The sequence below is a fragment of the Pteropus vampyrus genome, unplaced genomic scaffold (assembly GCF_000151845.1).
Source record: "Pteropus vampyrus isolate Shadow unplaced genomic scaffold, Pvam_2.0 Scaffold44, whole genome shotgun sequence".
NCBI lineage: Eukaryota > Metazoa > Chordata > Mammalia > Chiroptera > Pteropodidae > Pteropus > Pteropus vampyrus.
The window spans coordinates 7,949,923-7,964,005 of NW_011888825.1; the positions used below are offsets into that span (position 1 = coordinate 7,949,923).

At 38.0% G+C, this 14,083-nt stretch overlaps 1 protein-coding gene across 2 annotated transcripts in view; it reads left to right on the forward strand.

The window, feature by feature from the left end:
* Window positions 1-4: 4 nt before the first annotated feature.
* Window positions 5-14,083, forward strand: part of ZSWIM7 (zinc finger SWIM-type containing 7) — a 34,846-nt gene continuing 20,767 nt past the window's right edge. The window contains exons 1-5 of one of the 2 annotated variants that reach the window (XM_011359022.2): window positions 5-350; window positions 2,466-2,487; window positions 7,714-7,816; window positions 12,210-12,314; window positions 13,624-13,743. In XM_011359022.2, the coding sequence (XP_011357324.1) occupies window positions 29-350; window positions 2,466-2,487; window positions 7,714-7,816; window positions 12,210-12,314; window positions 13,624-13,740 (669 nt within the window). In that variant the 5' untranslated portion in view covers window positions 5-28 and the 3' untranslated portion in view covers window positions 13,741-13,743. The remainder of the gene's footprint in view (window positions 351-2,465; window positions 2,488-7,713; window positions 7,817-12,209; window positions 12,315-13,623; window positions 13,744-14,083) is intronic. The other variant, XM_023529994.1, reaches the window with a different exon arrangement.

Genomic DNA, 14,083 nt, shown 5'->3' on the forward strand with positions numbered 1-14,083 from the left:
CGCCGAACGCCGCCGGATTGGTCATGCCATGACGTACGAGGAAGCGTCCTCCTTGCCATCCGCATGCGCAATGACGCACGTTGGCATCACGGCGCCGCGCCCGGCCCTCGGCTATGGTTGGAATACTACACGGATGTCAGAGTGTTGTTTTGCTGTGCTTTCTGAGGCGTCTACGTTCTGTAGAGCCATGGCCGGCACTTTGTCAGCGGCCACGTTGCCGGCTGTCGTGGAGGAGCTTCTGAGCGAGATGGAGGCGGCGGTGCGGGAGAGCGCTCGAAGTACGGGCCGGAGGGAGTGTGTGGCTGCGTTGTGGGTCGTGGACCTTGCACTGCCGGTCCGGAAGGCAAGAGGTGGTGGTCTCTGGGCCCGCGGGGCACTGGTTTCGGGGTTACGATCCCGCGCTCTTCGCCCCGAACTGCCCGTACTTTTTCCCCGTGTGTTCCATCTCCAAACTCTCATTCGTTTAAAAAAAAAAAAAATGAAAGAAAAGAGAAAAGCTAAGTTTGTTCAGGAAACAGCGCAGTTTAACCAGGAACAAGGGCTGAGCGTTGCCAAAAAACACGTGAGAAGGCCCTAGGTCAGGAGGGTGGAAGGGACGGGAGTCTACAGGGGCTTATAGAAAGGTAAAACTTTAAATTATTAAACTTGCATGTAATCCCAAAATCTTATGTTAATTTTAAAATTAATCTTTTCATACACTTTGCTCAGGAAATAAATAGGGTCACAAAACCCAAATGCGCAGGCAATGACTGGAATAAATCGATGTTGCGAAAGTACCTCTTTTTTCCTCTGACCAGCAGAAGGTGCTCTGTGACCGTGTTCACTAATATCACCGACATCTCAAAATTTGTTGACAGCATACTAGTTTTAAAAGGATTTTTTTAATCAATTGCATCTACTAATTAAAACTACTCAACTAACGTAAAAATGGTCATTTAGTAAATAGAAGATTAGGCCTTAAAATTGCCACTGCCTATTCACTTGGATGGCTTTTGCTTTAAAAAGCCATCCAAGTGAATAGGCAGTGGCACTTTGAAAGGATTTATCTTGAGTTACAATTTTTAAAGGATTGAGAACAGTTAAGACAACTTTTTTTTCTCATTTCGGTTACAGCTAACGCAATGTATATGCTTAAAAAATTAGGCCAGCCAGGTATTCAAACATGTTCCGATCCCAAAAAGGGTAGGATAAAAGTCAATGTGTTGTCAGCTCGGAGGTTGCCAGAAGTGGGCCTTGCGTCCCAATGTATTAATCCATACACTGTGACAGTCCTGAAGACACGTCCCTGATGCTCATGGCTCAGACAGATGGACTACTGCCATCGATTAATGTTTATTTTCAGCAAAATTGTTTTCTGCTATTTAAAAGTCTTTGTTCTAGATAGTCATATACTCTTCCTGACCCCCATCCTTCAATGGCAGATTTTTTTAGATCAAGATTCTGAGTTTACACTCAGTGTTATGATGTATAACATCTAGTCACAGCTGAGCCATGTAGGAAGCTATGATTACTTTTCTTTTCCTTTGTAACTTTTAGTTTTCCCTGAATTAGAACTGTCGTGGTTGTTTGCTTGTTTAGTTTTCTATGCATTTATCCCTAGTTCAACCTCAAACTCTTTTATCGGTGTTCTAAATCTCTAATGAAGATGTTCAGATAATGAAATATTTTATCAGTTTCATTTTTCTGTAGACTCTCCTAGAGCCTTTGATTTTCTCTAATATGGGCTGTTGCTCTCCTGGCCGTCTCCTGAGATCTCCCTTAACCATTATTATTCTGGGAATTCCCTTTATCAGTGTCAAACTTCACGTTTAGTATATCCTGCAATTTTTTTTTTCCCGGTTTACTACTTAAAGAGCACATACTTAGGAGCTTCCTGAAGAAAAGTACATGAGATATACTTTTTAAGGTTTTACATGTCTGAAAAAGTTGTTTTTCTATCCTCACACTTAATCGATAGTTTGGCTAAGTATTGAATTATATGTTGGAAATATTTTTTCAGACATCTGAAAGCATTATTCCACTAACTTCTAGCTTCTTAAACTTACTTTCAGTGAGTCTTTCTTATTTTAGCCCCCCTGGTTCATCCCGACCTCCAGAGCTATCTGGTGCCACCAATTTCTGAGGTTTTTTTGCAGAGAGGCTGGTGGATTCTGTAGTATAAATCAGGTTGTTACTTGGCTCTTATCAGTGCTAGCTTAGAATTCAGTTGTTTCAGGTCTTTTAAATTATTTTCAAATGTATTTTAGCTGTTATTTCTGTCTGTCCTTATCCTCGTGAGTTTTTGCTTTTGGAAAAAATCCTGTTATTGTTTAGTTGAATATCAGTAAGGGGTAAAATTAGTTAGATACATAGGCTCAATTCACTGTCTTTTACAAAAGTCTTCCTGGTTATAGTCTTTTTAAGAATTTTATGTTTGTGGTCACTGGTTTAATATGATTAACTTTCCTTCCATTCCTGTTTTACAGTTCCTGATGAGCATCTATTATCGTAAGTATATATACTGTTGTATTTGGGTGGTTTTTTTTTTTTTTTTTAGCTGTTATTGTGTTTTAAAAGCCAAATTCTTTCAACAACAATTCTTAATTTTTAAAAATATCCTTACTAAACTAGGGGAAATATTTTCTTGATACAATTATTAAAAACTTGTTTCAAGTGAATAGCCAAAACTATCTTTGATTGTACAAGGTATTCCCAAATTGTCCTATATGCCACTTTGTTTAACATTGTTCTAGAAGTTGTAGCTATTGCACTAACACATAAAAAAAGAAATTGGAAGTATACTTATCTGCAAGGAAAGACAATTATTATTTGTAGATGATATAACTACTTTTTTAAAACCAAGAGAATAGTCATTTTTTTAATATAGAAATTAAAAATTGATTCCCTTTGTACACAAAGTTCAAAAATATAATTATATTCTCAATAGCAACAAAAATAGTGAAAGCTACTAAGGAATAAGTAATGTTTAATTGCATATATATGCTTAAATTTAAAAGTCGAGAAGGATATACACCAACCTATAGTAGTGATTATCTTAGGGGAAAGAAAGGAGGCAGAATTAAAAGAAGAGCTTTAACCTTGTCTCTATTTCTTAAATTTCTTTTTACAAAATTATACATTATTGGGAAAAAAAATTACTACTTTTAAGACAAAGAAAACAAGCAAATAATAATAAAAGATGCAAATTACTGAAAACTTTGAAAAAAAAAATCTTACTAGTGATCATAAAAATACAAATTGAAATAATAAGATAGCTTTCCATCTATAAAACTGGCCACTACAGAAAACATGTTGGTAAGAATGTTCCAGAGGTTGGCAAGAACATGGAGAAAAGCAGGGGTCCCCAAACCCCGTGCCATGGACCACTACCGGGCTATGGCCTGTTAGGAACTGGGCTGCACAGCAGGAGGTGAGCAGTGGGCGGTTGAGCAAACGAATGGATGGGCTAAGCTTCATCTGTGCAGCCATTTCCCAGCACTAGCATCACCACTTCAGCTCTACATAAGATCATCAGGCATTACATTCTCATAGGACCACTGGTCCCTGGTGCCAGAAAGGTTGGGGATCGCTGGAGAAAAGGATAACTGATAACGCTAGGAGTATAAATTGGAAGTTAATCTGGCAACAGGCAATATGAGTTTTAAAACATACATATTCTTTGACCCAGAATTCCACTTACAAGAATGTATCCCAAGGAAGTAATCATGAGTGTTCATGAATTTTACAGTGAACATATTCATGTTATTTATGGTAGCAAAACAAACAACCTAGAAACAATCTAATTCAGGTTAGATTAATAAACTAATTATCCAAAAATAGAGTTTGGGAAAAATAAAAGTAATTCATCTTTACAGTGGAATTCCTTTTAACTGTTAAAAATGACATAGAGACAGAAATCAAAATGGTGCGGATGATAGAACTTTGTTCATCTGCTCTCACAGAGTTGAGACAGAAACGCTGAGCAAACAGCAAGCAGAGTCGCCTAGGGTCTAGATGAACAAGCCCTACAACTAGAGAGAGATAAGAAATCACCCTGCAATAGGAAGAGGTAAAACAGGGCGAGATGGCAAGGCTGCCTGGTCCCAAGCGGCTGAATGGGACAGAGGTTACAGCAGCGGCAGCTACAGACGCCTTTTAAAAGGGCCGTGTCTGCAAGTGAACTTTCATGGTGACGGACCTGCTCACTCTGAGCATGAGCGCCAGGTAGGCTTCTTGCGGGGCACCAGGGACTTACAGGGGAACACTGAGTTGTCAGAGCGAGGGCCAGAGGCAAGGATTTCATCCAAGCAGTACTGGTGGTATCTATTGTTCCTCTGTTGAGCCCTACCCCGTCCCATCATGTGGACTCAGCGCCGCCGTAGCTGGATAACAGAGGTTGCTCTACCCAGAGGATTCCCTGAAACTACCGTGGGGGAGATGCAGCCCCACCCAAGCCACATCTAGGTGTGTTCTCAGTTAGTCCGGTGCTCCTTGCTGAGCAGCACCAAGACTCACAGTTGTGGCAGCTCACCTCGGTTTCTGATATGGTTTCCTGAGGCAACTATGAGCACAGTATCTGTGGCTTGCTTGCTGAATCTCAACAGGCGGCCCTGGAGGGACACAGGCCAGGACTAAACTTGGTCTACAGCTGAACCCCTCTCGGGACCGTGCCACTGGACACCTACCACACATAACTGGGAGACTTAGGAGTTTTTCTTAGTACATATAAACAGACAAAGAAAGGCAGCCAAAATGGGAAGTCAAAGAAGCAGAAACTATATGAGAGAAGAGAACAGAGATCCAGGAATAATGGAGTCAAGCAATCTAACAGATGCAGAGTTCAAAACACTGGTTATAAAGGTGCTCAATGAACTTAAGGGAAGTGTAGATGAATTCAGATTTTAAAAATATAAAAACGGAAATGGAAATTACAAAAGGGAACCAGTCAGAAATGAAGAACACATTATCTGAGAAGAAGAGTGTATTACAGGGAATCAACAGAGGGGATAAAGAGGATCGAACCACCAATATAGAGGATGGGGAAGTCAAGGACACTTAATCAGAATGGCAAGAAAAAAAGAATCCAAGGCTATAACAATAATTTAAGGAGCCTATGGGACACAATTAAATGTAAAAATATCCATGTCGTAGGGGCACCTGAAGGAAAACAAGAAGTTGAAGAGCTATTTGGAGAAATAATGATAGAAAACTTCCCTCACCTGGTGAAGGACATAGACATACAACCCCAAGAAATTCAGAGTCCCAAGAAAGGGGAACCCAACGAGGCCCACAACAAGACACATCATAATTAAAATGCCAAAGGTTAAATACAAAGAGAAAAATCATAAAAGCAAGAGAAAAGCAGTTAGGTACCTACAAGAGAGCACTCATAAGACTGGCAGCTGATTTCTCCAAAGAAACTTTGCAAGACAGAAGGGCATGACAAAAATATTCAATGTGATGAAAACCCAGGACTACAACCAAGAATACTTTATCCAGCAAAGCTATCATTTAGAGTTGAAGGATAAAGAGCTTCCCAGACAAAAATAAACTAAAGGAATTTATCAACACCAAGCCAATATTACAGAAAATATTGGAAGGACTTCTTTAAGGGGGAAAAAAAATCAAAATCAGGAATGAAAAATGGTAGTAACTACATATCTATCAATGACTACATCAAATGAAAAAGAATTAAGTGCTCCAAAGGATAGGGTGGCTGAATGGATAAGAAAACAAGATCCCTATATATGCTGCCTACAAGAGACTTCAGATTAAAAGACACACACAGACTAAATGGAAGGGAATGGAAAAAGATATTGCCTTGATGGACCTAGAGGGTATTTCTCAGATAGAGAAAGACAAAAACATGATTTTAAGTACATGCAGAATCTAAAAAACAAAATAAACAACTAACAAAAACAGAAACAAACTCATAGATACAGAGACTATTTTGAGGGCTACTAGACAGGAGGAGGGTTGGGGAGGATGGTAAAAAAGGGTGAAGGGATTAAGAAATACAAATGGATAGTTACAAAATAGTCATGGAGTTAGAAAGTGTAGCATAAGGAAAGTGGTCAACAGTGTTGTAATAAATACGTAAGGGAAGAGGGGTGCTAGATTTAGTGGGATGATCACTTGATCTCTAATCACTATGCTATACAACTGAAACATTGTATGCCAACTAGAATTGAAAGAAAACTTAATGAATTGTACAATGTAAATATGAGTAACTAATTGTCTATTATATTTCAATAAAGCTGGGGGGGGAAGTGACAGAAAATATTGCATTCAAAAGGTGTTCACAATATGTTACAAGATTGACAAGGCAGGTTGAAAATTTTTTATTAGATCCATATTTAGCTGTGATTATTCAATTGATAAAGTTATCACCAGATTTTAAATTTTTAACTTTTCTTTGTCCATAGATAATCTCCATATGTTAAATGTAAAAAGTTGAAAAACTTTCCATTTCAATAATTTATTTTATGAAGAGACTTGTTTGTTGTAAAATGAAGTCGAACATTTTAAATTTGAAGTCTTAGTAGTTCTGTTTTATTTCATGTGAAATCACATGGTTTTTTTAAAACATTAACTTTTCAGTTTTAGTTCAGCCTATCTAGTTTATAAAAATAACCTATGCTTGTAAAAAAAAAGTTCTTAGAAAATAAAGAAAACATAAAAAGCATCACCTCATACCACCCAGTGATAATCACTGTGACATTTTGGCTTATTGCCTTTAAAAATTTTTTATTTTGAGATAATTATATTTTTAAGAAAAAAATGATTGAGTTTCTAAATAAACAATTTTATATCTAACCTTTCTCATGTAACATAAGAATTTTCCCACATAATAAATTTTTTTCTCATATATCATTAGCAGCCAAATAGCCTTTGTTACTACTAATCAAAGAGTACAAATTTAATACCCATCAGATGGTCAGACATGAAAAAGCCTGATAATACCGGTCTTAGTGAGGATGAGGAGAAATTAGAACTCTCAACCAGTGCTGGTTGGGAGAGCTATTTCCACTGTGGAAAGCTAATGGCAACACCTATTAAAAGTGAAAAATGCAGTTGTCCTAAGACCAGCAATTCTGCTTTTACTTGTATAACCAGGCAAAATTATCATGTGCACTAAGGGACATGCACCAAAATAACTGAGTATTATTTATAATAATGTATAATAGAAACAGAATACCCATCAATAGGGTACTTAAAAAATAAAAGTACTAGATATATACAATGAAATATTATTCAAAAGGTAAAGTTTTAAAAAAAATCAACATGCATCATTTTTAAGAACGTATTGAGTGGAAAGAAGTTTCCAAAAAGCCTGCAATATATTTTTTGTTTTAAAACTTATGAAACAATACCATATGTATAGTGTACATGTATATGTATATATGTATATATTTGTGTGTACATATACATGCACATACATACTATGTATAAGAAAATATAAAAACATTAACAGGAAGAAAACGAACAAATGCCTGCAGTTGTCTCAGGGATGAAGGGAAATTGGGAAGAAGAATAGGAAGCACTGCCAAGTATAAAGAGGGCTCCTTTATCTGTAAACAGCATGTTAACATTCTGGAGAATTGAGTACATGAGTTTTTGATATTTTTTCCCCAAACTAAAATGAATTGAATTTTTAAAAGATGCTTATGGTGATCCTTTGAATCAAGTTACTGAGATGAGTTTAAAAGTCTAATCTAAAGCCTTATTTCCTAGGCTGAAGTTTGTTTTTGGCTCATCAGCCATCCAGGCCTTGGACCTGGTTGATCGACAGTCCATCACCTTAATCTCATCACCCAGTGGGAGGCGTGTTTACCAGGTAGAAATCTAGAGGTGGAGATTATCTCAATAGAAAACCATTGGGAAAAATGTTTTCAAGAATCTCTATGGAAGCTGGTGACCATCTTTAAGTATTTCCTGCACTGTTGAAAAGCTTTTGACCCAACCTAGTAAAATTAGTGTGCTAGTAATTAAAATAAGATAAATATGCTCTATAAACTCTACCTAGTAGCAATGTATATAACCAGAAATGATGTGGAGAGGCTCTTTTCTCAGATCTAATGGAGTATAGTTGACTTTTGCTTTCCCGTTGTTTGATAAGAGAGGTAACTTCCCCCCAAAATATGTATTGACACCTTCGCTTCGTTCATTATCTCTTGCTTACAAGCAAAAGCCAAAGTGCATTTTGGAGTCCTTCCACATGCTCAGATTCATCTGTTAGAAATGATCTTTTAAAACTGTTGTCAGGAAGTATTTACTAGGGGTCAAACTATGCTGAATGCAAGCAGTCTACTTGGACCTTAGTTTTGCCCTCTAGAGTTTAAGATAGGTAGATTTGTAAAGTAACAGCCTCTTATCAGGCTCTGAATTACTTTAATATGTTATTGATAGTTCTCACCAAAAGTCCAGCAATTTTTTTTTTTTTTCAGGAAACTGAAATGCAGAAAAGTAAACTAATAGTCATAGCTGGCAGCTGGGATTTGTAACTGCTATCCCACACTGCCTGTCTTTATATAAACAGTGGGCCAGACTCCAACCCTACCCCCCACTCCCACACCCCCTAGTTTAGCTATCTAGGACAATGATAAATGCAACTGGGATTGAGGGAACGGAGTATTATGAATGAAATAAAAATATTGGCAGTGGTCTCCAAAATTTTGTTTGGCTTAGAAGGGGTTAATAAGAAACCAGCAGCTCTTATAAATGTAATCAAGGCCTTGCTGAAGACCTGGAAGGGGAAATATTTCAGTGTTTGGATTCTGATTTATTTACGATGAACTTCTCAGAGCTGAGACCACGTCAATTAATTCTTGGTGAATGACGAGCAAAGCCTGCTTGGGCAAATAGGTGCCTTCGCTTAGTGAATTAACTTGTCATTCCACATTGTAGCATAACTTAGCTGACTTGGCAAAATCTTCGTGCATTTCTTCATTAAGGGAAATGGAGTAATTGGTGTTTAATACTGAAGTTAAAACTTTTGCTGCGTATTTACTTTAAAAGAGGCTATTAGAATTTTCTCCTGGTGAATTTATAGATTAATAATTAAATGTTTGTACCTGAGGAGGTAGAAACATTTCTTTCCCTGTGTTTTTATTTTTGTTTTTCATGTAGCTAAAATACCTTAAATAAGAAGGGCCTTTGAATATTTCTCATGTCTTTTGGTTTCAGATTTTGTATATCAGTTCCAGTATCAGCATAACACTTGACTACCCAAGCAGACTTCTTACTGTCCTCTAGTTCTGTGACCTAGTTACTAGTTAAAATCTTAAAGATTTTCTTTGAAATATTCTAGTTACTGTTGACTTTCTGTTCCTCCCAGCGTTACCATGAGTTATTTTCTTCATTCACATCCTGTATTAGATTACATTGCTTTATTTATCATAAAAATACTAACTTTCTAGAATTATAGCTGTCAGCTTGAACTTTGAATTAAATGAGGCTGTAGAAATCTTATGTACACCCTCAGATTAACTTTAATGGTTTCATCGTATTGTAATATAGTAAGAATTTGGCTTTTTTCACAGATTCTATGAGATGATAAAAGTTGAGTCAGACGTTCCTTTGATACGCTGCTAGTAATCTTTCCTTAAGTCGACCTTCTAATATTCTTACTGTCCTCCAGGTATAATGGTAATTATGCTAAAGTCACCATTATATTGGTGTCACCTGAGGTGATTTTTTTATAAACATTTTTGGTTCAACTAGGAAGGAAGATGCATCAGTTAGGAGAGGCTGTTATGCTATAGTAACAATGACCTCAAAATTTCGAAGGCATACAAAAACAAAGTTTTATATTTCAGTCATGCCATGTATCCATTAAGAGTCAGTTGCTCCTCTACTCTAAAACGTCTTCCCTCTGGCAATCCCAGTTGGTGGAGCACCCCTCCCTATCTAGAACATTGTGGATCACATAGCAAAGAGAAAGGAGGACATGGTGTGTGCCAATTTTTACTGTTTCTGCTTGGCTACTCACATTTTACTGGCTGGCTAAAGCAGGTCACATAGCCAGCCTGTATTTAATAGGGCAGGAATGTATAATCCTCTTTCCGAGAGAGGCACCAAATACTGAGAACAATAAATAATAGTTTTACCACTGTGATGGGTCCCAATAAGCTTGGAGCAGTCATAAAACTTACTTGTGAGTGGATGACCATCTAAGGTGGGTTACCATCCTTAGAATCTAATTGAAACCACAGCAGACTTCCTCCAAGTTAGGTTCAAACAAGTCCAGTCATGGGCCTGAGTAGCCTCTTTCCTGCGTGTTTCTTTTTTTAAAAGCTCTCTCCTTTTGGTGATAAACATACCAGACTATGAGTGGAAGAACTGGGAGCAATTCTTGTTAAGGGAGGTCATTTTTCCATTGAAGGATGAAGGAATTAGGTGATCCCTAAGGTCAATTTCTAGTTCTAAGCATTTCCACCTCAGATATTTGCCTGATTATTGGGTTCATTAGTTGGCCACTGCTAGATAAGGAAGGAGCAAATTAAAAATGTGCTATCTCCTTATGGTATTTACTGTCTCAGGTGGTTATCACTTTACATTTTAGTCTTAGCCAGCCTTTGAAAGGATCAGGCTAGGGAACCTCTGTAGACTTTCTCCCCATCCCTAAGTCACCATGCATTTATGCAGCATAGTCCAGAGAATATTCTGTTAGATTGGGGACCCACAATAAGGAGGAACCAGTGGGCCAGTCAAGTCAGTGTAGAATTCCAGAAGCTTATGCCTGTTTAACTTTAGATCTAGAGAGAACATAGAGACAACTAAAGTATGAAAAAATCTAATTGGTAATAGTTTGGCGACCCAAGAATTGTTTGTGTCACTGCTGAATGTTGGTGGGTTTTCTTCCAGGATTAAGTAGAAAACAGTCTGCTTTAATGCTCTCCCTTAAGTTTTCCAGATATATGAGGAAATTCCTCTATGATGCTCAGTGGTATAGGTGATGTGTTTAAAACATATCAGTGCCTCAAAATCAAATTATGGATGATGTGATTTTTTTGATACTTAATTTGTTACTAGGATTGAAATTTTTAATGAGTACAGTAGGCATCTTCTAATCACTCATTGGCCATTTCTGGTAACCTAGCAATCACTGAGGAATTCAACTGACTTGATAAAAAAGCCATAGGGACATGGCCATATCACGAATCATTGGACATTTGACAAACAGAAGCATGACACTGGAACACTGCTATTCTTTGAAGCCTTACCTGTTGCTTTATTTTTTGTGGGGGAGAAAGAGAAAATCCTGGGAGTGCTGGCATTATTTTTCAAAAAAAAGAAGAAAAAGTTCTGGCCTTTTCATTTAGATTGCCATCTTGAACCTAAAACTAATTTGAAAGCCCCGTGGCAGATTCTTGAGTGGCAGTTCATTGTGAAATAACCCTCAGGATGTTTCTACTTCCCTTGGATACTAATTTTACACTTCCAGTTTGGAAAATAACTTTAGAAATGAAGCTCTCAACATTTTTGTTTTTGGCTGCTTTGTGGTAGAGAGACTTAAACAATGATATCTCCAACAAGTTTGTCCAGTCACACCACAGATGCATCATGTTTTCCCTATATGTCTCCTTTTTTTGACCCTTGGTTGCCAGCAATGCTGTTTGTCCTTGGACTGAGTCTCTTACCAACCCCTCACATATCTGTCTTTTCCTTGTGTACTGCTAGATGAATAGGCAGATCCGGACTTGCCTCTTTCTGAGACCTCCATCCTGACCAGCTGAGTCATCCCTTTTGCAAGATTATTTATTTTCCCTGTTCTCAAATTCTTTTCAAAAGCCTTTCCCCACTTTCTTCTGAAACCTATCTTTCTGCCTCACTGCTTACATTTTACCTGTTTTCATACTCTCTTAAGGTACGTGAAATACCAAATGTTAAGAAAGGCCACAATAAAATGTAGATGAGGGGCCTTTCCCATCACCTCTTCATACTCATCCCACGGAGTCGGCCCTCTACAAAATGGTTTGTGTCGATGGCTTAAGCAGCCTGAAATTCAATTTCATTGTATGAAGAAGTCCTCAAGGGCAAAACACTAAGAAAAGGAGAAGAGTCTGCACACAGGGAAGTTAAGTTTCTACTTTTGTGTAAAACGTTACTGCAGTTCATCCCAATGCAATTTATAGAGCAACTCTGAGTTACCAGATACATTCAAGGGAAGGAAGCGGTTTCCCAGCATATCTTTTGAAGTCTGATCCCATCTGTCCTTTTCTTTCTAGGTACTTGGAAGTTCTGGTAAAACATACACATGTTTGGCTTCTTGTCATTACTGTTCATGTCCTGCATTTGCCTTCTCAGTGCTACGGAAGAGCGACAGCCTATTGGTGAGGATGGGGAAGGCTCTTCCTACTATCGTTGAATTAGGAGAGAAGCAGCCCTTCATTGTTTAAGAGTTAAGCAAAATGGGAATTTTACTACATTTGAAACAGATAGTAGTTTGCTGCCCTTGACTTTAGTTAGTCATCTCTTTTGAGTTTAATCTCCAAAATTGTGGTGTCATTTTTAGAACTACATTAACACCAATTTTTTATTTAAGAAGTCATGGATAAAGATTTGGGGAAGGTAACAAGATAATCCTGAAAGCTGGCACTGGGGAATTGGATGGCCCAATAAAAATAAGAAACTAAATTGGATGTTGGCAACTTTGCATATCGTCAGCTCCAGCCATGAGATATTTCTTCGCACTACCTGTCAGATAGCCCAGCACTTAGCTATGCTTGACTTACACATGAGGCCGGAGAGCACATTGATTCTTTGCTGATGTCACAGGAGTCTAGAGCATCAAGCAGGAAATAAAACATAGACAACTCCTTATTTCAAAGGAGAAAGCGCTATCCACATGAGAGCAGGTAGCTATATTTTAAGTCTTGCCAGAGAAGAAAATTATAGCATCCACTCCATTCTTGCCCTTCTTTTACACTGTTAACTTCATTAAACATCTTGGGAACTAGGTGGCAAATGGGGTATCGCATTGTACAAGAGGCTACATTCACAGCTGATATGCCATGGGTTTATTTCACCTGTAAAATGACAGAATTAAACCAGGCCCCCTTCAATGTCTAAGGCCGTGTGTTCTGTGATACAAGGTCCAACATAGATCATCTCCCCAGAAGTGTCTACAGGCCAATTTGTGTGAGGGTTCTGACACCTCACCACCACCCCTCCATCCTACCCCATCCCCTAGAAGAATAACATAGTGATTAAGGGAGTAGACTGTAGATTCTGAGCACGTGATTAAAATGGTAATTAGAGTTGTTCTTACGGGGTAGCTGTCAGATTTAAATGAGATCATCTCTGAGAAGCACTTAGCAACACAGTACCTCAAGGAATATTATCCATTGCTATTAGGAGATTTCTGAAGGTAAGGGAAAAAATATATAACTCAGAATTACCCTGTGCCAGTTGGATCTAAACTGTTTCCCAAAACAACAGGCAAAGTAAGACTTCCTTTTGCTCCTCTGACTTCTAGAAAGAATACATCTGTCTCATCTTTATCTGCAGTTTTTAAGCAATAAGTTAACGACCCATAATCAGGGTGTCCCACTCCTTTCCTACTAAATGTAATGGTAGTGAGAGGTCTTGGTTAGCCTGGCCCGGCCAATTTCTAATGGGTTGGTGTGTTTTGTATTCCAGTGCAAGCACCTCTTGGCAGTTTATCTTAGTCAGGTAATGAGGACCTGTCAGCAGCTAAGTGTCTCGGACAAGCAACTGACTGACATATTATTGATGGAGAAGAAACAAGAAGCATAAAAGGTACTGATTGAGCATTATTATCTTTCAAAATAGCAGTCCTGTCAAGAAATGCATTTAACCAATTGTGGTTCACACAGAAGAAAGGTAAAACAGATCTTCTAGAGACTTCTTGTTACTCTCTCTTTTCTCTCCTGGACTACAGAAGGTAACTATAGATTGGAACCCAGAATAGCTATATAGTTTGAAACCCTGTACAAATCTCCTCATGAAAAATCTGAACCAGCCTCTAAGCCCCATGGGTAAAAAATTTTCTAGATGGAATCAAGCATGTTAGACCCAAACAAAGCCTATCATCATAATTAGATTCTTAAGTATCTGAAGTACCAGTAATTTTTTTTTA